This window comes from Microcaecilia unicolor, chromosome 3 (assembly GCF_901765095.1).
Source record: "Microcaecilia unicolor chromosome 3, aMicUni1.1, whole genome shotgun sequence".
Lineage (NCBI taxonomy): Eukaryota > Metazoa > Chordata > Amphibia > Gymnophiona > Siphonopidae > Microcaecilia > Microcaecilia unicolor.
Window position 1 is genome coordinate 310404414 of NC_044033.1, and position 26018 is coordinate 310430431.

At 43.5% G+C, this 26018-nt stretch overlaps 1 protein-coding gene across 1 annotated transcript in view; it reads right to left on the bottom strand.

Annotated features, from left to right (window-relative positions):
* PDE1B (phosphodiesterase 1B) overlaps positions 1-23593 on the bottom strand; it is a 390321-nt gene extending 366728 nt beyond the window's left edge. Inside the window, exon 1 of the mRNA XM_030198308.1 lies at positions 23343-23593. Coding sequence (XP_030054168.1) covers positions 23343-23395 — 53 coding nt within the window. The 5' untranslated portion in view covers positions 23396-23593. The remainder of the gene's footprint in view (positions 1-23342) is intronic.
* Positions 23594-26018: the final 2425 nt, after the last annotated feature.

The window sequence follows — 26018 nt, forward strand, 5'->3', positions numbered from 1 at the left end:
CCAAGGAAGCTGCCAGAAGCCAGTCATCAAGATATAGAAAGACTAGGTGATCCTGCCCATGCATTTGTTGAAAATTCTACGGGCTGATGAGAGGCCAAAAGGAAGGATGTTCTTCTGATAATGGTCCATATGCAGAAGGAACTGGAGGTTTTCCTGCAACATGATGGATCAGGATATATATATAAGTATCTTAGAGATCCAGTGTGCATAGCCAGTTTCCCCTCTTCAAATACAAAGGGAAGAGTGCTCATCTTGAACATTTCATTGGAAGAGGTTGATATCTCTAAAATCTAACACTGGAAATAACCCTATGTCTTCTTGAGTGCAGCTAACTCTATTGCATTGTACTGAAGCAGGGTTGAAATAAGTGACACCACTGTAGAGGTCAATATGGCTGTGTGAAAACTGAGTTGATAGCCCATCTTACAATGATGTGAACCCAGGAACCTGAGGTTAATGGATCCCACTGCTGAAGAAAGAAATGTACAAAACCCCCTTTTGAATAATCCAGAGGGGCACTGGCAGTGAATGAAGAGCAGGGTGGCCAGCTGTAAAAAAATTTTCCCAGCCTAAAACGAGCCGTAAACCCGCCCAAAAACCGCCCGTAGCCAATCCCCGTCTCCCGCGTCACCGAACCCCGCCCCCGCATCACTAACCCTGCCCCCCCCCGCATCACCTAACCCCCGCCTCCCATGTCACTAGCCCCGCCCCCTACGTCATCCCTGACGTCAACCCCTCCCCTGAAAGGCTTCTATTGGTCCAATTTGGACCAATAGAAGCCCCGGAAAAGCTTCTATTGGACTGAATTGGACCAATAGAAGCCCCGGAAAAAAACGCCGAACTTGCACAGTGGCGACGGGAAAACTGCCCAAAAAACCGCATCCCGCAGCCAGCGGAATTTTCCCCCCGCCGCTGGCAAAAACCCGCCCAATTGGGCGGTTAAAACGCCCACCTGGCAACAATGGAAGAGGGCAGTAAAAATATAGAAGGTTATTTCAGTTGCATAGATTTGGCCTGCTTTGCGTGGTCCTTTTTCTTGCTTTTGAGGCTTATTGAGAGTAGGAAACTGAGGGCCCTGTTTACTAAGTCGCGCTAGAAGCGCGTTATGTGAGGAATATGAGGGTGAGAGGGAGAATGAAGGTACATGGAGGAACAAGGAGGCTCGAGAGGGAGGGAGACTGGGTAGAGAAAGGAAGGAGTCTTTTCCCCTGGGGGGTTGGAGAAAAGACTACAATTCCCAGCAGCCCCTGAGTAGGTCCCATGGTAGAAACAGGGACTTCAATATCCAACAGCCCCCAGAGGAGGTCAGGAGAAGGGCAAGAGAAGGGAGTTGGAAAAACCTGTCCCAGAAAGCCAGGATGAGGGAAAGAGTTCTGAACCTGCCCAATCAAGCAAATGGAGAGCAGCTGAGCAATGGGTGTGGAGATGAACCTATGGACTGGCAAGGTGAAGAAAGGGGGAGGAACTAGAGCAAGAGGAGCCGATGGAGATTGCTGCTCTGACTAAACTGGAAGGAAAGGAAATGAAACAGGAGAGGGCTGCTCGGGAGGAGAGCCTGGTAGAATGGAAAAGGTGGCTATCCCAGGGGGGGAGCTGAGAGAACAGGTATACCATGGAAGGGTCATGCGGGTGGTGGTCAGGGTATAATGCTGGCCTAGTTGGGGAGGGACCCTTGCCACTCTCCCTAGGTTGATTTCTTTTGAAAGGGAGAGAGGAGGAGTGTTGATTTTGGGCATAACTGCTATACATGAACTGCTGGGAGTTTGAACCCTTTCTGAACTGCTGTGTTTGGGGGAATTGTTTTGCCTAATTGCTGACATTAACTGATGGGGAGGGTTTGAACCCTTTCTGGAGCTACCGTGTTTGGAGAATTACTTGGCATACCTGCTATACATGAACTGCTGGGAATTTGAGCCCTTTTTGAGCTACTCTGTTTGAAGAATTGCTTTGCATAACGGCTTTATATGAACTGCTGAAATTTTGGAACCTTTTGGGGGGGGGGGGTGGAGGTTGTTTTGTTTTGAATACTATGCTGTTGAACTGCTATGCTTCTTGAGAAATGCTGTGGTGGGAACTACCTTTGGAGGAGCAGTTGACACAAAGGGATTACAATAAAGTATAATGATCCGACCTTGTGGATTGCCGTGTGCTCTTTAGCAGTGGATTACAGAACACAGCTCAGCTAAAGGGCCAAGGGACTTAAGAGTCTCCCGGTGCAGGAGACTTTTCCAAGAGTCTCCCGGTGGTGGAGACCTTACAGTTAGCATTTTTAGCACATGCTAAGCATTAGCACATGCTAACCATGTAGATGCCCATAATATTTCTACGAGTGTCTACACAGTTAGCACAAACTAAAAACGCTTGCGAACCTTAGTAAACAGGGCCCTGAATTTGTTGAGGCAGCTTAGTAAAAGGAATGAAAACTTTTATACAAAGTAGTAACTTTTATTGAGATGTGCTGATGAAGACATTGGTGGTACAGCAGAGAGGTGTTGCAAAGTAGAATGGTAGCCCTTAATAGTATTCACGGTATCCTTACTTATCTCCAGAGGGAGTCTCCAGTTTATACAATACCTGCCATCTTTGTATGAACATCTTCACAGAGGCTGGCTGCCCACGAACATGCAAAACATTTGGCAGGAGCAGAAGAAGCTGAGAATTTCAGACATGTCAAATATATCATAGGTAGTGAAGATTGATATCATAAGCTGTGAAGTTCGATTCCATATTCATCTGTGTCAACTGGTATAGCCTCTAGCTCAGACTGGAGCAGTGAAGAAAGGCTGAACGAGAAACCTTCTGAAAGCCGGATGCATATACTATACCACACAGAGCTCTTTTCCAGATAGCAAACAGCCTAAGAGCATAGGATCTTTACTAAAAGACATGTTATATACATCTAATATAATAATTTGCTCCTGCAACGTTCCAATGTGTCTCACTGCGTTCGTAACCATCGCCTGATGTCACTCTCCCGCAGTAGAAGCCTGCTTGCCTGACGTCTACCTCCCACCACTGCCTTCGTTTGCCTGCGCCGCACAGCGATTCTCCTCTCTCGCCTGCCCCCTCTCAAGCCACCCAGTGATTCTCCCCTCTCCCCTGCCCCCCTCCAGCCACCCAGCGATTCTCTTCTCCCCTGCGCCCCCTCCAGCCACCCAGCGATTCTCCTTGGGAGCCACGTTTATTTCAAAATTTCCTGTTAAATGTATTTCTTTTCAGTCCAAGAATTTCCTTTTCTTTGAACCCAAACAATTGGATGATTTTATAGTGGTCAGAGAAGGAACTGGTGTAGTAGTGGGATTGAGTGGCCTGCCTCCCGGTTAATGCAAACCAGCTTCAGGAGTCTGTTTGCTTAAGCTGCTTTCTTGTGAAGAGGTTTCCTTTCTCTTTTTCTTCTGTACATTTTTCTTATTTGACCCTTAAGTATTGTGGAATAAATAACAGCTTTCTTTGTTTCTTTTAATTATTTCTCTCTTTTTTAAAGAGTTCTGTTTTTCTGTTTCCTTTCAGGTTTATGGATTGTTGTATACCTGATTAATTAATGTAAATACAAAAAAATTAAATTAAATTTTTTAAAAAGTATGCAAGAAAATGCCTTTATAAAATTACCCACAAATGACACCCGATATTCAATTAAATTGTGTGGGAGACCAGGGGCGTAGCCAGACACCCAATTTTGGGTGGGCCTGGGCCCAAGATGGGTGGGCAGAAGAACCCCACCCCATCCCATAGGTGATTTGGTCTCTCCTCTCGCCTGCACGGCATATGATCTCTCAAATATCCCTCCTCTCCTGCACACTTTTTAAATTTCAGATTTTCAGTGAGGAGCAACTAATACACACTACTCATGTAGGCCCCACATCCTTCCCACTGACGCAGCTTCCTGTTTCTGCGTAAGCGGGAATACGTGAGAGGGAAGGCTGTGGGGCCGGTGTAAGCAGTATGTATCAGTCACTGCTTCCTGCAGGCGAAGATCTGCTATTTATAAGGTATACAGGAGGGACAGTTTTTGGGAGTTTTCAGCTTGGAAATCTCTGCTGGCCACATCATAGGTGTGCTGCTACTGGTGGGCCTGGGCCCACCCAAGCCCACCCTTGGCTACGCCACTGTGGGAGACTCCAAACAAGAATAAATCTCTTCACTCCCACTCTACAACTTGTATTACCAATCTTATATACATATACTGTATTCAACAAATAATAGAGTGTAATTAGGTTGAAAACATAAGTTGCAGGAATGGTTATCTATTTCTTGGTGACCTCAGTGGCGCCTCTTGCCTGTGAAATCACATTAGCAAGATAATTGGCACACACCTCCTTATAGGTTCACCCAATTGAATCAACTTATATATAATCCTTATTCAAACTGAAAGTGATAGAATTATGGAATACTCATCTAAAATATTATCGAACTGGGGGCACTGTGTCCTACTTGCATGTTTCGCCTCCACGGGCTGTCCCCCAAAGCCGTCTCTAGCGCCAGCTAACCATATACTTATGGGAAACTGCTGCCAATTATCTTACTAATGTGATTTCACAGAAAGAGGCACCTCTGAGGTCACCAAGAAATAGAGAACCATTCCTGCAACTTATGTTTTCAACCTAATTAAACTCTATTATTTGTTGAATACATTATATATATAAGATTGGTAATACAAGTTGTAGAATGAGAGTGAAGAGATTTATTCTTTTTTATAAAATTACCTTCATGTAGTGGATGTCAAATTTCTGCATCTTACTCCCACACTGCTGACAGGGACAGAACTCCGACTTAGACATTTTCAATAAATTAAAAAAAAATTTTTTTTTTGAATATAACGCAACTTTTTTTTTTTTTTTTTTAGAAATAAGGCAATGAAAAGCAATGTGAGACCACCACACAGATTCCAAATCGCTCCTACATGGGAGAATTAAAGACCAACTTGTTCAAAAAGGCATACCATAACGATCCAACTTAAACACCAGAACCATGCAACACAACAAAACCTATACTAGAACTGGACAAAACTCAACTCTTCTGCTTGATTACCTAATTTACTCTGTCACTCATGAACTCTAATGCAATACCACTCTGTATTTCTCATACCAGAACTGGCTATCGCCATCACGGTACTATGCAAACCACATTGAGCCTGCAAATAGGTGGGAAAATGTGGGATACAAATGCAACAAATAAATAAATAAATAAATAAACTTTGGGTTTTTTTTTAATCTGTTCAGCATAGTGGAAAACCAAAACTGAGGAGACCACTGCATGTAGGAGGGACTACAAATGCTTAGAATTATAAACTTAAGCCCCGCTGCTCAAAAGTCACTGTTAAATACTGAGTGTGTCTATATCCGCGGTTGAAATTACTGATTTTGAAACAGTGATCGATGCTCAAAGGAAATCGCATGCAAATGAAATGCATGGAAATTATGCAAGAGGCTTGGTAGGGAAAGTGCGGTAAACATCAATGTTCTACCCATGCCCAGGAAAAAAAAAAAAAGCGACAACCACATCATAGGCGTGCATCAGGTGACATCATATGAAGTTTCCTTTTTTTTCCCCCACAACAACTTTTTAAATACCACTGTTACGTGTGAGACACACACACATATAATACAAGCAAATGGCACATTTCACGAACACATGCAGATACTATTGAAAAATACAAGCAGACTGCTCCACGAAGAAATTGCCCTCATGCAATGACAGCTCCAGACCTGCTGTAAATTTTTGAACATCAAGGGGTAGGCGCTCCTTTCTATGCATCACATGGAATGCTCATTTTAATTATAATGAGCTTGCTGTAATACATTTGCATAGGACTGTTGCTGGCTGTTACTGCAAACGATAAAAGCGAAGCAGGACCCCTTTGTACATTAGATGCTGAATAACGTGTGTACTAGACTGGCTACAACCAGTATAGTAAGCTTTGAGCATCGTGGCCTCAGTTCAGAGGTCTGGAAGAGCTGCTCCATCTGGCGATGTGTAATGTCACCCACTTGTCTGTCTGACTCAATTCTGCTTGTTAGTAGAAAAAGCTAGATATAATACTGGCTGGAATGAAATGGTGCTGTGGAAAACTATTTCCTTGAGGAGTCTAAACACGATTGATGTGTTAACATGGCCCCAAGGACAGGAAACATTTCTGTCCTCTGAAATAATGGGTTCGCCCCAACAGCCTCTGTAGCTAATAAAATATAATCAACATCTGTTTTATTAAACCTTAAATGGTCTCAACAACCACCAAAAGATGTTTAAAGTCGGGGCAGCTAAAGGTTCTAAAAATCATGTTGTATTAGGCTTCCAACAGAGAAAATAATGAAAGACCCATACGAAGAAAAATAAACAGGAAAAAAAAATACCAGTACTGTTACAGTACTGGCTGAAATAATTTAAAAGGGCACTTCAGCAGATTGTTTTCAGACAAATAAAAAAAAAATCAAATTCCCATCAACAGACTGCAAGGCAAATGACTGCTCCATTATATCCCCAGTCACAGTTGTACACTACTATTTTGCAACAAAATACAGACCCCATAGAGAACAAATTGACAGAAGTTATTACTTTTTGGCCATCTTCCTCATTTTTGTGTCTGCCTGAACCTATGAGTGAGCATTGCACGAGAACAGGCACCCTCAGAGAGCTGCTGGGAAAGACAGAAGATATTACTAGCTCGCACAAATCAAACTTAGGAAGAAACAAACTTTAGAAGTCATTATTTTCACCTCCAAGAGGTACCTAGTACTACACACACCCATAACTTTGACTAAGAAACCTACCACTGCCTCATACCTTCTGCTCAGTGTGCTGCTGCGGCTAGGAAAGCGAATAGAATGTTGGGTATTATTAGGAAAGGTATGGAGAACAGATGTGAGGATGTTATAATGCCGTTGTATCGCTCCATGGTGCGACTGCACCTTCAGTATTGTATTCAATTCTGGTCGCCGCATCTCAAGAAAGATATAGTGGAATTGGAAAAGGTGCAGCGAAGGGCGACAAAAATGATAGCGGGGATGGGACAACTTCCCCATGAAGAAAGACTAAGGCGGCTAGGGCTTTTCAGCTTGGAGAAAAGAAGACTGAGGGGAGACATGATAGAGGTATATAAAATAATGAGTGGAGTGGAACAGGTGGATGTGAAGCGTCTGTTCACGCTTTCCAAAAATACTAGGGGGCATGTGATGAAACTACAGTGTAGCATATTTAAAACAAATAGGAGAAAAACTTTCTTCACCCAACACGTAATTAAACTCTGGAATTCGTTGCCGGAGAACTTAGTGAAGGTGGTTAGCTAGACAGAGTTTAAAAAGGGGTTGGACAGTTTCCTAAAGGACAAGTCCATAGACCGCTACAAAATGGACTTGGGAAAAATCCAATAACTTGTATAAAGTGTTTGTACGTTTGGGTAGCTTGCCAGGTGTCCTTGACCTGGATTGGCCGCTGTCGGGGAAAGGATGCTGGGCTCGATGGACCTTTGGTCTTTTCTCAGTATGGCATTACTTATGAACTTATGTACATACTCAGGTCCAGACCAGCATACAGGCTCTGTTCTCAACATCTCATAGCAAGAAACACAAGCAGTGGCTCTTAAATATGCCACTCTAGACAGTGGCATAGCTAGGGGGGGTGCCAGGGGAGCAGCCGCTCCCCCAAATGGACTTCCGCCGGTGCTGGCGCCGGCGCCTATTTTTTACTCAACATGTTGCATTTAAAATGCGCATTGGCGGAAGTCCGCTCTCGCTCCCCCCATGTCTTCAACCTGGCTCCGCTTCTGACTCTAGACTAATACCATCTAGTTTATATAGTTTTGGAAAATGCAGTCTCCAGAACTGTATGCAGTAACTTCAAATGTGGTCTCATCAGAGACTTACTTGGAAGCACGATCAACTCCTTTTTCTACTGGCGAGTCCTCCTTTTCTTGCTTTTGACATTGCCTTATCTACCTGTTTGGCCACCTTAAGATCATCAGATATGATTGTCACCCCCCACCCCACCAGATCCTGCTTTACTTTCAGGTACTGAACCTCATAATATTGTACAGCTTCCCTGGGATTTTGCAGCCAAATGCATGACCCTGAAACCTTTTTAAATTTTAGCTGCTGCACTCAAGCTTTGTTAGAATGTTTTCCACAAGGGCAAACCTGGGTCCACCAGGACTTCCACATGTTCCTTCAATACTCTTGGATACTAACCATTAGTTCCTCATGGATAGAGTCTTCTGAAAATTGTTCAAGGTCTGTTTCATTTTCATTCTTACCCGTGCTCATCATTTGTGGTCCTAATCCCAGCCTTTCTTCAGTGAACATGGAATAAATATTTAAGGAACTTTGCTTTTTCCTCATCATCTTCTACATATTCCTCCCCTTCACCTTTGAATTTTCCATTCCCTTCCGTCACTAATCCCTGCTCTACTGTATTTACTTTCTCTTCCATTTGCATCTTCACTTTCCTGACTACTTTTCCAGATATTGTTGCCTGTCTTCCTCTTTCTGCAATCTCTTATAGTTTAATGCTAACCTTTTTCACCCTTACCTTTTTGGCTACTTCTTTCAAAACCCATAGCAACCTCTTTTTTCTAACAAACAATGATTTACTAATTCTTTTTACATTTCTATCAAACATTTATTTGCTTTCTTATTTATCCCATCCAAACAGAAGTCCCAGGACAGGTGACAAAACATCATCCATAAATTACAGAAATTATCCATCCTATCCCATTAAAACATTCTGCATATCCTAAACAATTTGATAGGAACAATCAATATCTCCCATACCACCACCTCCATCCCTACTGTTCCTCAACTTTTTCCTAGCACCCCCTCCCCCAATCCAAGCCCTGGCACATCATTATGGTAGTTTGTTCAACACCATGACCAACCCAACAGAAAATGTGGTAGTCCACATAGCAACAGATTGCAATCCTCAACCAGAGGATAAACACTGAACAAGAATGCCTTCCTGGGGAGTACCAACATAATTTGACCAATATGTATCACTGGCCCAAATCATGTAATACTTTAAAAGCTAGGATCAGAGGTTTAAAATGAACCCTCTCAAAGGAAACCAATTTATTTGGCTAAAAATGGGAGAAATATGGCATAAAACCCCTGCAGCTGTGTCCTATATTAATTGAAGATGGTGCAAACTCTCTCTTGGTTAATCCCAAATAAAGTATATTACAATACTTGAGGCAGGTATTAATTACATCTGTGGTTCCCAAACCTGGTCCAGGAGACACCCCAGCCAGTCAGGTTTTCAGGATATCCACAATTAATATTCATGAGAGATTTGCATGCAGTGGAGGCAGTGAATGCAAATCTCTCTCATGAATATTCATTGCGGATATCCTGAAAATCTGACTCACTGACTGGGGTGACTCCAAGGCTAGGTTTGGGAACCACTGAATTGCACAATACAATTTAGCAAAATATTTGTTCTTCAAAAAAAAGCCATAATTCTCTTCAGCAGTTGTAGATGATAAACAACAACCCCAGAGATTTGAACTGTAACATCAAATAACCACCAAGCTCATTTCTCACCTTATCCTAAACTATCAATTGTGCCTTTTGCCACAAAATAAGTAGACATTCCCATTTCGCGGATGCTTTGCATACCTATACCATTTCCATTTTCTGCAGGTTCAGATGCAATCTATTCAAGAACATCCAGTTATCCACCAATTCCAAACACTTTTGCTGCATCCCTGTCAACAAACTTTTACCCAAAGGGACAAGGAACTGACTATCATCAGCAAAAATAAAATACTTAGCATCAATGTCAAATATATCTGCCACTAGCACTAAAAACTGAATAAAAAATAAGGGAGACAACGACGCCCCTTGGGCATCCCACACAAAACCAGGTAAGCATGTGAATACTATCGTCCATTAATACTGCTTGGGTCCTTCCACAAAGGAATGAAAACCGTGCACAGAGACTGTTCCTCCAATGCCTAACCAATGCAACATAATTCAACAAAAAGTCATTATCAACTGTGTCAAAAGGCGGCACTAAGTTCAAACTACACCACCAAGAAATCTATCACTTGGCCTAACCACAATCTAAGGTTATCCAAAACTGTAGTCAACACAGAGGGGCATAATCGAATGGGGGAGCCCATCTATAAGGGCGCCTATCTCTAATGACGACCCCGTAAAGCAGAGTACTCGACCGTATTATCGAAACAAGATGGGCGGCCATCTTTCATTTCGATAATACGGTTGGGGCCGGCCAAATCTCAACATTTGGCCTGCCCTTAGAGATGGCCACCATTGGTTTTCGCCAATAATGAAAACTAATGGCAGCCATCTCAAAACCGGCCAAATCCAAGGCATTTGGTCATGGGAGGAGCCAGCATTTGTAGTGCACTGGTCCCCCTCACATGCCAGGACACCAACCGGGAACCCTAGGGGGCACTGCAGTGGACTTCATAAATTACTCCCAGGTACATAGCTCCCTTAATGTGCGTACTGAGCCCCCGAAAACCCACTACCCACAACTGTACACCACTACCATAGCCCTTATGGGTGAAGGGAGGCACCTAGATGTGGGTACAGTGGGTTTGTGGTGGGTTTTGGAGGGCTCCCATTTACCATCACAAGTATAACAGGTGTGGGGGGGATGGGCCTGGGTCCGCCTGTCTGAAGTGCACTGCAGTACCCACTAAAAACTGCTCCAGGGACCTGCATAGTGCTGTGATGGAGCTGGGTATGACATTTGAGGCTGGCATAGAGGCTGGCAAAAAAATGTTTTTAAATTTTTTTTTGGGGTGGGAGGGGGTTGGTGACCACTGGGGAAGTAAGGGGAGGTCATCCCTAATTCCCTCCAGTGGTCATCTGGTCAGTTCGGGCACCTTTTCAAGGCTTGGTCGTGAACAAAAAAGGACCAAGTAAAGTCGGCCAAATGCTCGTCAGAGCCGGCCTTCTTTTTTCCATTATTGGCCGAGGCTGGCCATCTCTTAACCACGCCCCCGTCCCGCCTTCGGTACACTGTCGACACGCCCCCTTGAACTTTGGCCGGCCCTGCGACAGAAAGCAGTTGAAGCCGGCCAAAATCGGCTTTCGATTATACCGATTTGGTCGGCCTTAGGAGAAGGCTGGCCATCTCCCGATTTGTGTCGGAAGATGACCACCCTTCTCCTTCGAAAATAAGCAGGACAGTCTCTGTATTATGACATCATTAAAACCCTGACTGAAATTCATCCAATGCTCCTAGCTCATCTAAAGTGCGCACCTTCAACAATTTAGAAAGAAATGGTGCATTAGTCACTTGATGCAAATGTTCTGGCTTAGTAGTACCCAAATGCACTTTTTTTTAATGATTTGGTCATAGATCTGCAGTCAAATTGAAGAACCCAAGTGAAATGAATTCTTCACAATCACACTAAAGACTGGATATAACAATGCCAATTTATTACTATCAATCCAGCGAGACAAATGTCCAGAATCAGTTTCCACCTCCTGAACCGTATATTTCCTAAACTTCACAAAAACAAGGAAGGGGACACACTAAACTCCACTTCCATCTCATTAGCTTGTACATCCATCCTGATTTACTAAAAACTTCTCTTGGGCAGAACTATTTCTTTCAATTTATTATCTTGCCACTCCCTCACAACTAAGCTACACTGCTGGGACACGTCCTGTACCAGGCTCATATGACAAGTGCTACAACATAAATTAGCAAAGATCGATTCATAGCCTTAGCAAAAATATTCTGTCTATAACATCACACACAATACCTACAATCATGCTTAGTAATCTCCGTCAATCTTTCTCAGAATCCATTCACACCTCCACAATCCCCTCTTCAACTTTTGCAATTCTTTTATTTACCACAAGGAACCTCATCCCTCCTTAACTGTAACCATCCTTTTTGGGATCAGTCCCTGAACAACAGCATCCAAGTCAACATTCCACAAATCTAGGGCCGCATCTCCTCCCTCATCATTAATACAGTCAAGATCCTCCCAAAACCTTTCCTGATATAACTCCCCTTATTTCTATTCTTCTCCCTAACAGGATGAACACAAACAGCAAAAGATGGAGCCCAAACCACGCAAATACCAGATCTAATATGTTACCTTCTGTATGTGTGGACTGCCACAATTTGTTGAAATCTCAAATCCCTCATTGTCTATATAAATTCTACCACTGTTCCCAAAATATCTAACTGCTGGCCCAAATTAGAATCTCCTAAAACTGAAAGCCTCATGTGTATTAGCCTTACAATATGTCTTTTCAGTTTTGCCACTGCTTTTCCAGTTCACTTAAGCGCTCCCATCAAGCTAACAATTACTTAAAGTACTTCCTCATCATCTTGACAAATTTAAATTTTCCTAGTCTAGGACCTTTGCATTTGAATGAACCATCACTGCCTCTACGCTAATACAACAAGTACGCTAATATAAAACTATAGAGATACACTAATATGCTAGTGTATTAGTGTATCTGTATGGTTTTGTATTAGTGCATCTGTAGATCACTGGATCCACTATGACGGCACAGGCATCCTCTCCATTTATAAGCACCAGAACTAGTATCACCCAGTTATGTGTGGGTACCAGTTTCTTGTTGAGAGTCCAGATCTGCTAACTTCAAGACAACAGCGCAGCTGTGGTCTCCCAATTAAAATCTGGGAGATTGAAGTTACCTATCAATAGTATTTTCCCTTTCAAAGCAATTTCCTGAATGTGTTTAATTAAATCTCTATCTATTTCTTCTGCCTGAAAAGGAGGTCTATACCTCACACTAGCAGAAACAAATGTTCCATTCCCTGCTTCCAGACTGACCAACATTGCCTCCTCATCTCATAAGCCCTGCAATTCTGTTTTAGTAGTTTTTATATATAGCACCACTCTTCCTTATTGGCCACCTCGTCATTGAAATTAGGCGCTTCATCATTGGAGCAAGCTTCCAGATAACCTATAAACTATTGCTTAATTAATCTGTCTTTCAAAAAGGTTTAAGAGACATCACTTTTTTACCAAATATTTCCAGTTATAAGGGTTCTAGCATGATATATTATACTCTTAAGATAGACTGTGTTGATAAGAAGTTATTCAGCTGAATCTTAAAAGCTATTTTTGTGTGTATTTTTATGCTTTGTTTACAATTTTTACATTTGTATTTGGAATGAGAGGATTATATTTGTTTTTAATATATTGTACGTTGCCTTGAACTTTAAGCTTAAATGGATTATAATTTATTTATTTATTTAGATTTGCTCACACCTTTTTCAGTAGTAGCTAAAGATGAGTTACATTCAGGTACACTGCATAGTTTGCTGTCCCTGCAAGGCTCACAATCTAATTTTGTACCTGAGGCAATGGAGGGTTAAGTGACTTGCCCAAGATCACAAGGAGCAGCAGTGGGAATTGAACCAGCCACCTCTGGATAAGTACATAAGTAATGCCACACTGGGAAAAGACCAAGGGTCCATCGAGCCCAGCATCCTGTCCACGACAGCGGCCAATCCAGGCCAAGGGCACCTGGCAAGCTTCCCAAACGTACAAACATTCTATACATGTTATTCCTGGAATTGTGGATTTTTCCCAAGTCCATTTAGTAGTGGTTTATGGACTTGTCCTTTAGGAAACCGTCTAACCCCTTTTTAAACTCTGCCAAGCTAACCGCTGGTGTTCTAACCACTAGGCCAGTGATGGGCAACCTTTTGAGCTTGGTGTGTCAAAATTCGCCAAAAAACCGAGCATAACTCGGGTGGTGTGTCACTTCGAGAAAAAAACCATAATTTGGCGATATTTATAGTTTAAATAACAAAAATGTATAATTGTAATATATAACTGTATTTAATAAACCAAAAACTAATTATTTAACTTACCTGCTTAGTGACTTCTTTGTTCATCTGTCAGTCGGTTTCTTTTGTTGGTCTTGATATTATTTAACTTGTGTGGGGTGCCGTGAACTAAGATAAGTGAGAGGGAAGGGGGAATTCTTTAACTAATCTGCCTATTAGTGACTTTTTTGTTGCTGAATTTCATTGGCTAAATCTTCAATTGATATTTCTACTGAGTGGTAACTCAGATATTCTCTTAATAATTGCATCTTTATTCTGCATATCGTGAAATAGAACTGGTGCACATCTTAGGAGAGTTTCTTTAATAAATTCTCCCTCACTGAGTGCTTTTCCATGCTGAGCTATGGAGTGAGCAATGCTCAAACTTGCAGATGTTAAATTTGTAGAACCTTTTACAAATTTAAGGATGGAATTAGATTGGCTCTTATAAAAGTGTAGCTGCCTGGAAATGTATTCCTTCCTTTCATCCTCACTTTTTTTCAAGAGCTGGGAATGATTAGTTTCAAAATGTCTATTTATATTCCACGTTCTGCTTACTACCGTTTCAGTACATAGAACGCAAAATGATCTGCCATTTTTTTCTATAATGCCATACATCTCGGTCCATGTCTCTTGAAAGGGTCGGCTACTGCTACTACCACTTCCTTTACTTAACCTTGGTTTTTTATTTTTTGGGTTCTCCATCAGGGGGGCAGTGACAGAAGATAGAATTATAGATAGCCTGTTAGCCCTGCAGGCAATTAGGGGTTAACTAGCCTAACTGACCACCTTATGTAAATTAAGATGGCTGCCGCTATTTCTAATGGCGGGAAACGGCACCCATAGCACATGCCCTCGCCTCTCCCAGCCTCCCCCTCACCTATCTCAGTAATGATGGTCAATTAGAAATCCACGACACCCCAGAACAGTAGATTGGATGATGGTTGCTGTGGTTATGTGGTTGCTGGTAATGGCGATCACAGGGCCCCCAGAGATGCGTCCCCCAAGGCATTCCGCTGCTCTCTGCTCCGCCGGCCGGAAGTGAGGTCAAAGATCCCCTAACAGCCATGCAGGAGCCGGGGCAGAGGGAGCAGCAGGGAGGGAACAAGCGGAGGACTCGGAGGGAGCTAATAGGAGCGCACACGGCACCCCCAGCGGGTAAACATGCACCGGGGGGGGGGGAGTGATTTCGCCGGGGGGGGGGGGAGGTCGCGCTGCACCTAGGGGGGGCGCATCGGCGATCCGCCCCGTGTGTCGGCAAGGAACTCCGCTGCTTCTCTGTATGCGGCCACATGCAGCCGCGTGTCACCGAAAATGGCTACGCGTGTCATAGGTTCGCCATCAGGGCACTAGGCTATTCCTCCACTCCACCCAATTTGGGTGACCAAAGAACTGGATAAAGAACATGTGATAGTTATAGAGGAGCATTTTCAATATAATGTCTAAATCACACTTTGGACGTTTTGCAAAAAACGTCCAAAATCTGAATAGGAAAGAAGGTCATTTTCTAAAATGAAAAATGTCTTTTTTCTAAAAATACTGTTTAGATGGACGTTTTGTTTTTTTGGTCTGTTAAAAAAAACAAAACAATCTAAGTGTAAAACACACAAACTCAAGACATTGAGATGTAGGCGGAGCCAGCATTTCTTCTATGTTTGTGCAGCGCTGCGTATGCCTTGTAGCGCTATAGAAATGCTAAATAGTAGTAGTATACCCCTCTCTTCAAGACCCTTCACTGGCTCCCTATCCGTTTTCGCATCCTGTTCAAACTTCTTCTACTAACCTATAAATGTACTCACTCTGCTGCTCCCCAGTGTCTCTCCACACTCGTCCTTCCCTACACCCCTTCCCGTGCACTCCGCTCCATGGATAAATCCTTCTTATCTGTTCCCTTCTCCACTACTGCCAACTCCAGACTTCGCGCCTTCTGTCTCGCTGCACCCTACGCCTGGAATAAACTTCCTGAGCCCCTACGTCTTGCCCCATCCTTGGCCACCTTTAAATCTAGACTGAAAGCCCACCTCTTTAACATTGCTTTTGACTCGTAACCACTTGTAACCACTCACCTCCACCTACCCTCCTCTCTTCCTTCCCGTCCACATTAATTGATTTGATTTGCTTACTTTATTTATTTTTTGTCTATTAGATTGTAAGCTCTTTGAGCAGGGACTGTCTTTCTTCTATGTTTGTGCAGCGCTGCGTATGCCTTGTAGCGCTATAGAAATGCTAAATAGTAGTAGTAGACTGGTCCCCCAGACATCCCAGGAAAGCAATACAGCACCCTAGGGAAACATGGAACAAAAGAGGCTAACCACATATGTAATGAAAAGTAGGAGAAGTAGGATCTGCATCCATGTAAGCGCTCAGACACCACAGAGGCGGCAGAAAACACAAATTCCCATGCAAGCTCCAAAGACCTGGATTGTTCTATCTGAGCTCTGAAAGAGTGGGCTTCGATATCAACACAATCAGATGACACTACACACAATTGTGGTTGATTTCATCCTGCCCGTTAACAAAGAAAACACAATGCTATATGCAACTTATACTAAGATAAGGAGAGGATGATTAGCCTAATGGTTAGAGCAGTAGCTTCAGAACTAAAGAAGCCAGAGTTCAATTCCCATTGACATTCTTTGTGACCTTGGGTAAGTCACTTAACCCTCCATTGCCTCAGATACAAATATAGATTGCAAGCCTTCTGGGGACCAGAAAATACCTACTGTACCTGAATGCAACCCACCTTGAGATACCAAACTAAAGACATGAGCTAAATCCAAATAGTAATGTTTAAGAGTTACATGTCCAAAGCAGAAACAGGAAGACAACTTTCTACAGAAATCCAAACACAGATGCCAAAGCAGAAATGGAGGATGACAAAATGTCCAAATGATCCACTAGGGAGATGGTTTAATGCTGACCTGTGAATTGTCCACAGTGTGCTACTGTCCACATTGCAGCACTGTGAAGGCTACTACTTTTATTGGCTTCGTCTTCTGCACCAGACATTGCTTTTAGTTGTTTCAGTGTCCTAGGTTGTGCATAATGATCCCTGATGCAGGCGGAAAAACAGCCCATGTCGGGTCCTCTTGTTTTGGTACTTTAATAAAACCATTTTGAACTACATCTCCCTAGTGAATTTGGTCATTGTGCCATCCTCTACTCCTGCTAAGAGAGTTATATTACACAATATCCAAACCCTAAGATACTTTTTAGCCTTGTTTACCTTCTGACACATTTTCCTCCTCCTCCTTTCCATCTGGCTCTCATCTTTTCTTTATCCCTCTTCTTAATACAGATTTTCCCAAATGTGTCATGGGAAATTTAGACAGTTTTTTGGATACCCACAATGAATATGCAAGAGATAAATCTGCATAGACTGCAGATCCCATATACATAAAATTGTCTCGGGCATCTTGAACACCCAGGACAGGTTTGGGAATTCCTCCCCCTACTCTCTTTCATGTCACTTCTCCTCACCTTTATCTTCTCTGCCTTTCTCTTTTCTATCACCTTACAACCTTCTAGATCCATTTCCTTTTTTCTAGTCCTACTTTCTGATTTCTCTTCCATCTCACTCTTTTTTTTTACCTCTTTATTATTGCCCTTCACAGTCCTCAATCCCCTCTCCATCTATTACCCCTTAACTTCCTGGATCTTTTACCCCCAACACTTATTCAGTATCTCTCACCCCCCTCATCTCTCTCTTTTGCAAATCCCTTCACACACCGTTTTGACCCTTCTCAAGACCCTATCCTCTGTAGTCCCTTTCCAGCCCTCCCTTTTGCTTGCCATGAAATGGTAACAAGTAAAATCCAGGATTTCTGGAATCACTGGACCTATTATCAGTTTACTGTGCTCCTTGCCAACAGTCTTCTCTTTCTCTCAGGCCCTTTTCCAGGCCATCTGTTCCTAGACAGTCTTCCCAACTGTTCTATCTTGCCCAATCCAAATAGTGTCTCCTACCTTGGCCCCTTCACAGTCTGTCCATCTCTTCCTAACGGTTAGTGCAATGGCCTGAGAATCAGGGGAAATGGGTTCAATTCCCACTGTGGCTCCTTGTGATTCTAGGTAAGTCACTTAACTCTCCATTCTCACAGGTGCAAAATAAGTACCTTATATAATAAGTAAACTGCTTTGACTGTAACCACAGAAAGGCAGATCAAATCCCATCCCCTTTCCATTTCCTTTCTTTTTCCAGTCCACCTGTCTCCCACTCCCCTCCCCCCTCTCATCAGAGATTGGCTGTCCCTGTCCGTTATCATCCCACTTCCCACCCCACCCCCTTCTGACCTCTTTAGTGCACCCACTCCCCTTTTAGGCCCTTTGCACGTGCACACACACACTCTCCCCCACCGAATAGCAACTTTTCCCCTTCCTTTTCTATGGCTACTTCCCATTCTCCCCTCAACTCTCTCCTTCTCCCTCCTCACCCATTCTTCATCTCTCTTTCCAGTGCTTATGAATATTTTTGTGGCCATGACCCCTTGATCATGGCCAAATAAATGTGTGTGACCACCCAGGGATACAAAATGATGCACCTATGGGGAGCCCACCCCGGTGGTGGAAAGTTCTGTTCAAGTTCCTTCCCAGCCCCACAGCTCCTCCCCATCCCATCTTAGCTCCTCTTTGTGCCCCTGCTTTTCTCACCTATGGGCAGATGATCAAAAGCCCCGTGCTGTTCCAAACAGCGCTCTAAATATAGCACTGAAACAGCGTGGGTCATTGCTGCACCTATGATCAGAGAAAACTGCATGCAAATTTAAGCACGCAATTCTCTCTGATCATGGGGTACAAGTGCGGGAAGATTGTGCCTGAGCCACACTTGTTTGACAGGTCTGGGCTGTCAAGAGCCCAGACCTGTTAAACACTGGGGCTGGAGGTCCATGGGACCACCAGACCCCAACTACACCTGCCCCGAACCAAGTGAAACAGGGGCTACAGGTCCGACGAACCTCCAGTCCCCTGACCCAGGTTCGGGGGGGGGGGGGGCTGGAGATCTGGTGGGTCTCCAGTCCCCCCTAACCCCTCCATTATCCCTCCAATGTCCCTGATGGCCCAACTAGCTGTGGGTCAATCCCCCCCCCCCCACCTGGTGGTCTAGCGGCCCTTCCTCACCTTCAGTTGGATGGAGGTGGCCTCCCTCCCCTTCCATTGGTGCTGCCTGGAAAATGGCAGCAGCCAGCCCTGCCCAGTGCATCCTGGTGTGAAGCCCCACCCAGTGCATCCCAGGATGCACTGAGCAGGGCTGAGCACTGCCATTTTCCAGGTGGTGCCGATAGAAGAGGAGGGAGGCCACCTCCCTCCTCCAACTGAAGGTAGGGGGGTGGGGAAGAGCCGCTAGACCTCCAGGTGGGGGAGGATTGATCCGCGGTCCACTGGGCCATCAGGGACATTGGAGGGATGCTGGGGGGGGGGGGGTTAGGGGAGCTGGAGACCCACTAGATCTCCAACCCCCCCTGAACCAGTGTTGGGGGGGGGGGTCAGGGGGATTGGAGGTTGTTTCATGCGCTCGGGGGCTGTGATCATGGGGTGGTAGCAAACGCAGGCACTAATATGGCACTAACAGCCTCTAGCGTCTGCATTTGCTTCTGATTATCAGCCCACTCGACCCTGAATCTGCTTTTTGACATCCTCTTCTTCCTTGATCATCTTAAGGCCAGACTAATGCCTGTCTTTCTATTTTCCCCAATTGGGAATCAAAATGTAGCTGTCAGCACAGTGAAACAGCTCTAGGGAAACAGAAATAGAGCTTGAACACACCCTATCCCCATAAGTCTCAGACGCCTCCCTCATTTCCTCACCGTGCACTTCCAGTTTAGAGTGGAAGCACTGTGAAGAGGTGGTGGTAGGCCCCTCAGGAGCCATTAATTAAGCCTAAGGTCTGGTCTTGCCCCCCACAGCACCACACTACCAAAGCAGCAATTCCAAGAGCTCTGCTGTATGAAAGAGGGGTGGCCATGAACAGCAGGCCACACCACTACTGTGCCAGGCGATCCAACAGATAACTCAAGAGGAAAGCAGAGATTCCAGAAATCTCTTGGAACATCAAGGGAACATGGGTTGCTGGAAATGCTATATGTTCTAATAAACCCTAATGTTAAAATACTTTTATAAATATTAACAGACATGACAAATATTTTGATGGAAACCATATAACACAGTCAGATCAGAAAAATTAACATTACAACAATGTTTCGCAACCGTTGCTGAAGGCAAACAGTAGGGAAGAGTCTTATGAAAGTTGAAAACTAAACAATGTCTCAGCTGAAAAATTATACAATGAAGACCTTGACCTCCTACAGCATACTTTCTAAGGACCATAAACCATTTCTAGGCATTGTGTAAGTGTGCAGATACACCTGTAACTCTGCAATTTCTGTGGAGGAAAGCTTGCAAGAATGGTAATAAATACATGTGTTTCTATTTAAGTCTGGTAAGCATACTGGGATGTGTAGCTCTTAGATCTTAATTGATCTTGATGCTAAGATTCTGGTAAAGATGCTGGCAGTGAGACTGCAGGTGTTTTTGTCAAAATTGATTCACACTCACCAATAAGGTTTTATACTTGGTCGGCAATGGGAGTGACATTATTAGGAGACTGTTGAATGTTATCTGGAGCATGCAAAAAAATTGTGATTAAATCTTTGCTCTTAGCTATTGATGTTGAAAAAGCGTGCAACGGAGCTGAATGGGACTTTATGCTTCCATAGGTGTAAGGCCGAAATTTATAGCTTGGATACTAGCACTCTACACTAATCTGCAGGTGTGCGTCTGTGAAAATGGCCATTACTCTGTCACCTTTAAATTGGAATGGGGAACAAGACGTCATCCACTTGCTACCTGGGGGTCCAATTGAGTAGTGACCATTGCAAGCTATATCATTTTAACTACAGTCCACTGCTGTTGACTTTGATCACAGATTAAAGTTGGGATGTAAGCTTTTCCTGGCTAGGATGCATAACTATAGTAAAGACGGACATGTTGCCCAGAATGTTATTTTTATTTGTGTTGCTCCCTATATCAGTAGCCAATAGGGTTTTTAAAAATCAACAGAAAAAATATTTGATTTTATTTGGAAAAGATCCTCCCCCACCCTAGGGTTACCATATGGCTCCAAAAAAAGGAGGACGGATTGAGCCAGCCGAGTTTTACTTCCATTGCTTTTCCATTGAAAGCAATGGAAGTAAAACCCGGCTGGCTCAATCTGTCCTCCTTTTTCTGGAGCCATATGGTAACCCTACCCCACCCCCAAGATAAGGATAAAGAAGGAATGGGAGTTCCCTGGCTGTTATCCTATGATGAGCCTGCACAACTGAGGAACCCAATGGAATGGAAGGGAATGGGAGGTTGTAAATAGTGGGTAGTTTGGAGCAGGAAGCTGCTATGGATGTCTCATTAAGCAAGGTACCTTGGGTTAACTGTCTCAAAAAGATTTCTATGAGAAGGAGAATGGAGCTGAGTTTGCTGATTTTGGAGCGGGCAGCAAAGAAGGTGATGGAAGGGAAGCATATATCATGCTATCTGCCCATGCAATTTAATACATTCCAATAAAATATGGGTGAATAACGGGCTAGTGTATCTGGCCATCTTATAACAACGTAGGGCAGGTTAGCTGATTTTGAGGACCTTCAAAGGATATATGAGGTCAGTGATGAGGAGAAGTACTATTACCTTCAACTGTGACACTATCTCAGAAGTAAAAAATGGTTGGAAGAGCTTAGTTGCCTCACTGACTCCATTTGAACAACTCAGGCAACGAAGAGGCTTTTGTCTAATTTATTAAACCATTAGAGAAAATAAGCCCCTGTTGATACTTAAGTGGGAAGAAAAGTTAAGGGGTGGGGGGGGGAGAGGATTTTGTTTGGCCAGATATACTGAAATCTACAAATAGAGTTCCTTTTTTTCATACCCCTGATAGAAGTTAATTGTAGAGTTCCTTATGGAACTTATCTAACCCCAGTAAGGGTGTACAGAATGAGGCCCACAGTTAACCCAAATTGCTGGAGAGATTGCAGGCAGGTAGGGGCTAAGCAATTGTAATAAGGATGTCCTATAATACAAGATCTATGGTGGGAGACTGCAAGATTTCTGGAAACGGCTACAGCCAGGAAGGTGGATGTAAGCCCACAGCTGCTTATTCTATAGAGCAGGGCTTCTCAACCCAGTCCTCTGGGAACACCTAAGTCCCATCAGATTTTCAGGATAGTCACAATGAATATGCATGAGATAGACTGGCATGAACTTCCTCCTTGGCATGCCAATCTCATGCATATTATTATAATTTGTTACATTTGTATCCCACATTTTCCCACCTATTTGCAGGCTCAATGTGGCTTACATAGTACCGTATCGGCGTTCACCAATTCCGGTATGAACAAATAAAAGGTGATATTGTGGTAGAATATTCATTCTGCATATCCTGAAAACCTGATGGGACTTGGGTGTGCCCGGAGGACTGGATTGAGAAGCCCTGCTCTAGAGGATTCCAGAGGGCTGGAAGGAGAAATGGGATGCTGGACCAGCTTGGCAGTGGCAAAGGTGGAGGTGGCGAAGCTATGGAAAATCCAGAGCCTGCCCACACCGATTAACATCATATCCCACTTGGGGGACCATTCCTACAAAAATACTAGTAGTTTCTGGAAATGCTGAAACCCTATATGGAGTGGAGAAAAGCTTCATATGCAGGACAGGAGGTCCAAACAAATAGCTAATATCAACAATCCCTACAGAACCTCATTAGGTGTAGTGTGGGGGGGGGGAGGGGGATGGAAGGGGTGAGTTAATGAATAAACAAACTTTATATGTGATAGACTATGGGAAATGTGTTCAACTACATCTGTTTAAAACGTATAACAGGCATCAATGTGTTTCAGCTCTCATGTATTGCTGCCATGTGGTCATGTTTTTGCGGTTCAAAATATTGGTCATTAAATTAATTTAAAAAAGGTCTCAAGTTAGAAAAAATATATTTATGTATTTTTAAGTGACATTGAATTGTGTCTAAAATGCTGATATCCCAACTCTTACCAACTGGGACAGCACTTCACATTCAGAATGCCAGCACCAAAGCTAAATTACTATGTGCTATTATTTAGTGTGACAATTAATTCCGCCCCCTCCCCTAACAAATATTAGTTAGAAGTGGACTTCCAAAAACAAAGAGAAGAAACAGCACTTCTCTTGACTCCCAGCTCATACAGTGCCCAAGAACCTGAGGTCCTGCTCCTACCAGGAAAAGGTGGGAAGACGGCACCAAACACAGACTGAGCACAGGCACAATAACCATTAGCATATTATATGGTGCTGAAGGCTGGGGGACTCTTTCTGGTTTAAATACAGTTCAGATCTGAAGAGCCAACTACAAAAACAAACTTGTACTGTTTCTACTCAGTCACGGTTTTCACTCTCTCGTCAGCCAAACTCTCCTGAAAAGCTGTTACAGGTCCCATAAATATTCTCCCATTGCTGAGAATCCCCCACCTTCACTGTCAAGTTTCCCTTAGAGCCGGGGACACAGCCAGTGCACTGCCCAAACCACTGGGGGTGGTATGACTTACCTTAGAACCGGCGCATGCAAATGCTTTTTTTGGATTCTGATAAATTTAGCCATGGAACTACGATCTCCAGTGGTTCCTCCCAGCGGCTGCCCGTGCGATGCAATTTCAGATCTGGCGAGCGCAGGGCGCAAGTTTTAAACTCCCCATTGCAGAGCCAGAGCATCGGCTGGATCCCACGGCCTCTGACTGTCTACCCTGGCCACTGGACAGGCTAATGAAGCGACCACAGCAAGTAGCAGCAGTAGTAGCTGTGTGTGTCCGTGTGTTAGGGGGAGGAGAAGAAAAAGAAAGTTCAAAAAATATATAAACACACGCAGGAACTGAGTGTCATGTGTTTGTGAGAAGCAGGCTCTGAAGTTTTTCTCAAACTACAGAACTACAATGGGGAACTCTGCCAGCAATCGGTCTCCAATGGCCGCAGCCATTTATGTATTTATTTTAAAAAAAGAAACACTTAGCCTCATCGTTCAGTGAGATCTCTGGTCGAGTAGCCTGGGGAGAGCTAATTATGGCAGACGAGTGACACCACATAAATTACCTGCCAAAGGACCATAAAAACAGGACAGCGTTAAAACACTCGCCACTGCCTAAAGTGACAGAACCACAGGCCATTTCTGGGGTCAGCATTGGCAGACACGAAAACAGCAGCAGTGAGGACATTTTGTATATTATAATGTGATTTCAGGACACGCAGCGGTTCCTCAGTAGGCTCAGGTTGCTAACTTTTCTTCAAACTCTGCACGGTTCAGATCCCATCAATTTTTGCCCGTGAGGCACGTGTCGAAGATCCTTTACCCACCCCTCACCTAACGCATTGCGGTCTGAGAGGAATGAACTTGTTTCCAAAGTTCACAAGCGTTTTGCAGAAATTCTCGAACTCACTGCAAGTCACTCTCTCGGGTGTTCTGGTGGAATGGAGCTTTCCTGCCAGAATTGTATGAGCCCACCCAAGACTCGCTAAAGCAGACGGCTTAATGTGCTGAGAATGGGGTGAGTGTGAAGGAGAAAGAACTCCAGACGTCAAAGAACAGGTGAATTGGTCCCAGTTTAACTATTTCAATGTTTTTCCTATTCGGAAATTCTCAGGACCCTTGGGAAAAATGTTGAGGACCAGGAACCAGGCATTCATGCTAAAAAAGAAAAAGGGACTAAGCGAAATAAAAAAATAAATCTAAAATGAAAAAGCAAAAAGTTATATTACTAAAAACGTGGGGGCTGGATAATCAGGACCTACGACATTTAAGAATGTAAGAATAAGAAATAGGCATTGCTATACTAGGGCAGACTGAAGGTCTATCAAGCCCTGTTTCTAAAAGTAGCCAATCCAGATCACAAGTACCTGGCAAGATCCCAAAACAAGTTTTATGCTTACTCTAGAAATAAGAAATGGATTTTCCCAAGTCCATCTTAATAATGTTTGTACACTTTTTTTAAGGAACTTGTTGATCTTTTTTAAACCCTGCTAAACTAACTGCTTTTACCACATTCTCTGGCAACAAATTCCAGAGTTTAAAATTTGAGTGAAGAAATATTTTCTTTGATTTGTTTTAAACTTACTACTTAGCAGCTTCATTGCTGCCCCCTAGTACTTGTACTTTTTGAAAAGGAGTAAACAGGAGATTCAAGTCTACCCATTCCATACCAATCAGTATTTTATAGTCTTCTATCATATCTCTCCTCAGCTGTCTCTTCTCCAAGCTGAAGTGGCAAGAGGTGAATGGAAAAAGCCGTTAATTAAAAAAAAAAATTATCTGTTAGAGGATATGCAATTTTGATAGTTCAAGCTTCCACCCCTTCATTTGAGCATATAAACAGAAGGATAAGTGACGAGTTAAAACTAGACTGAAATGTTAGGCATTGGAACTACTTTAGGACTTCATTTACAAAGCTGTGCTAGCGATTCACACACGGAAAATGAGAAGCAGCCCATAGGAATTGAATGGGTTTGCTCTCATCTGCTGTGCCGGGAATCGCTAGCACGGTTTAGTAAAAGAGGCCCTAAGTGATCAGGGTAACTCCCAGAGACTCAACCATTATAACAAATACTATGTTGCAAGAAATTAGTAAATAGGCTGTGTTTTTAAGTAATTGAACTGGTTGGAATGCAAGGCCATAATCCTCTGAGAGATGATATAAAAATAGTTTAAAATCCTATTTAACCTGGACAGACATTGCCTCTCCAGGCCTTTCCCTCAGTCCCAAATCCCAGCTCCCATCAGCAGAATGTTAAAAAGAACCTTATATTTTGTCACGTTATGGTAAAATGAGCTGAATCCTGGAAGTGGTGACAGAGCTTGAACTTTGGACGTCTGTCCCACTTAGCTGCAGGAATACCAGAACGTTGTCCTTTAAACAAGAAAATGAAGGAGGTGTGGTCTGCATCCCGAGTAGCTTGTTAAGAAATGTCACAGCTTAATTACTCATTGCTAACCGGAGTGCTGCCAATTTCTTACAAATCTTTTAATTCAGTCAGCAGTTAAATATGAGAAAGGGCCCTCTTTTTTTTCTTTATGATTTTCATTTCATTCCTATGCTCTAGTAGGGGCTTAATTCTTAAGCAGGCACATCCTAAGCAGGAATTGTGCCCTATGTGACACACCTCCTAATGCTTCCACCCCACCCACTGTGCAACGGCCACCGCAGAGACAATGGATGGGGGGTCATGTTTGTGGCCCC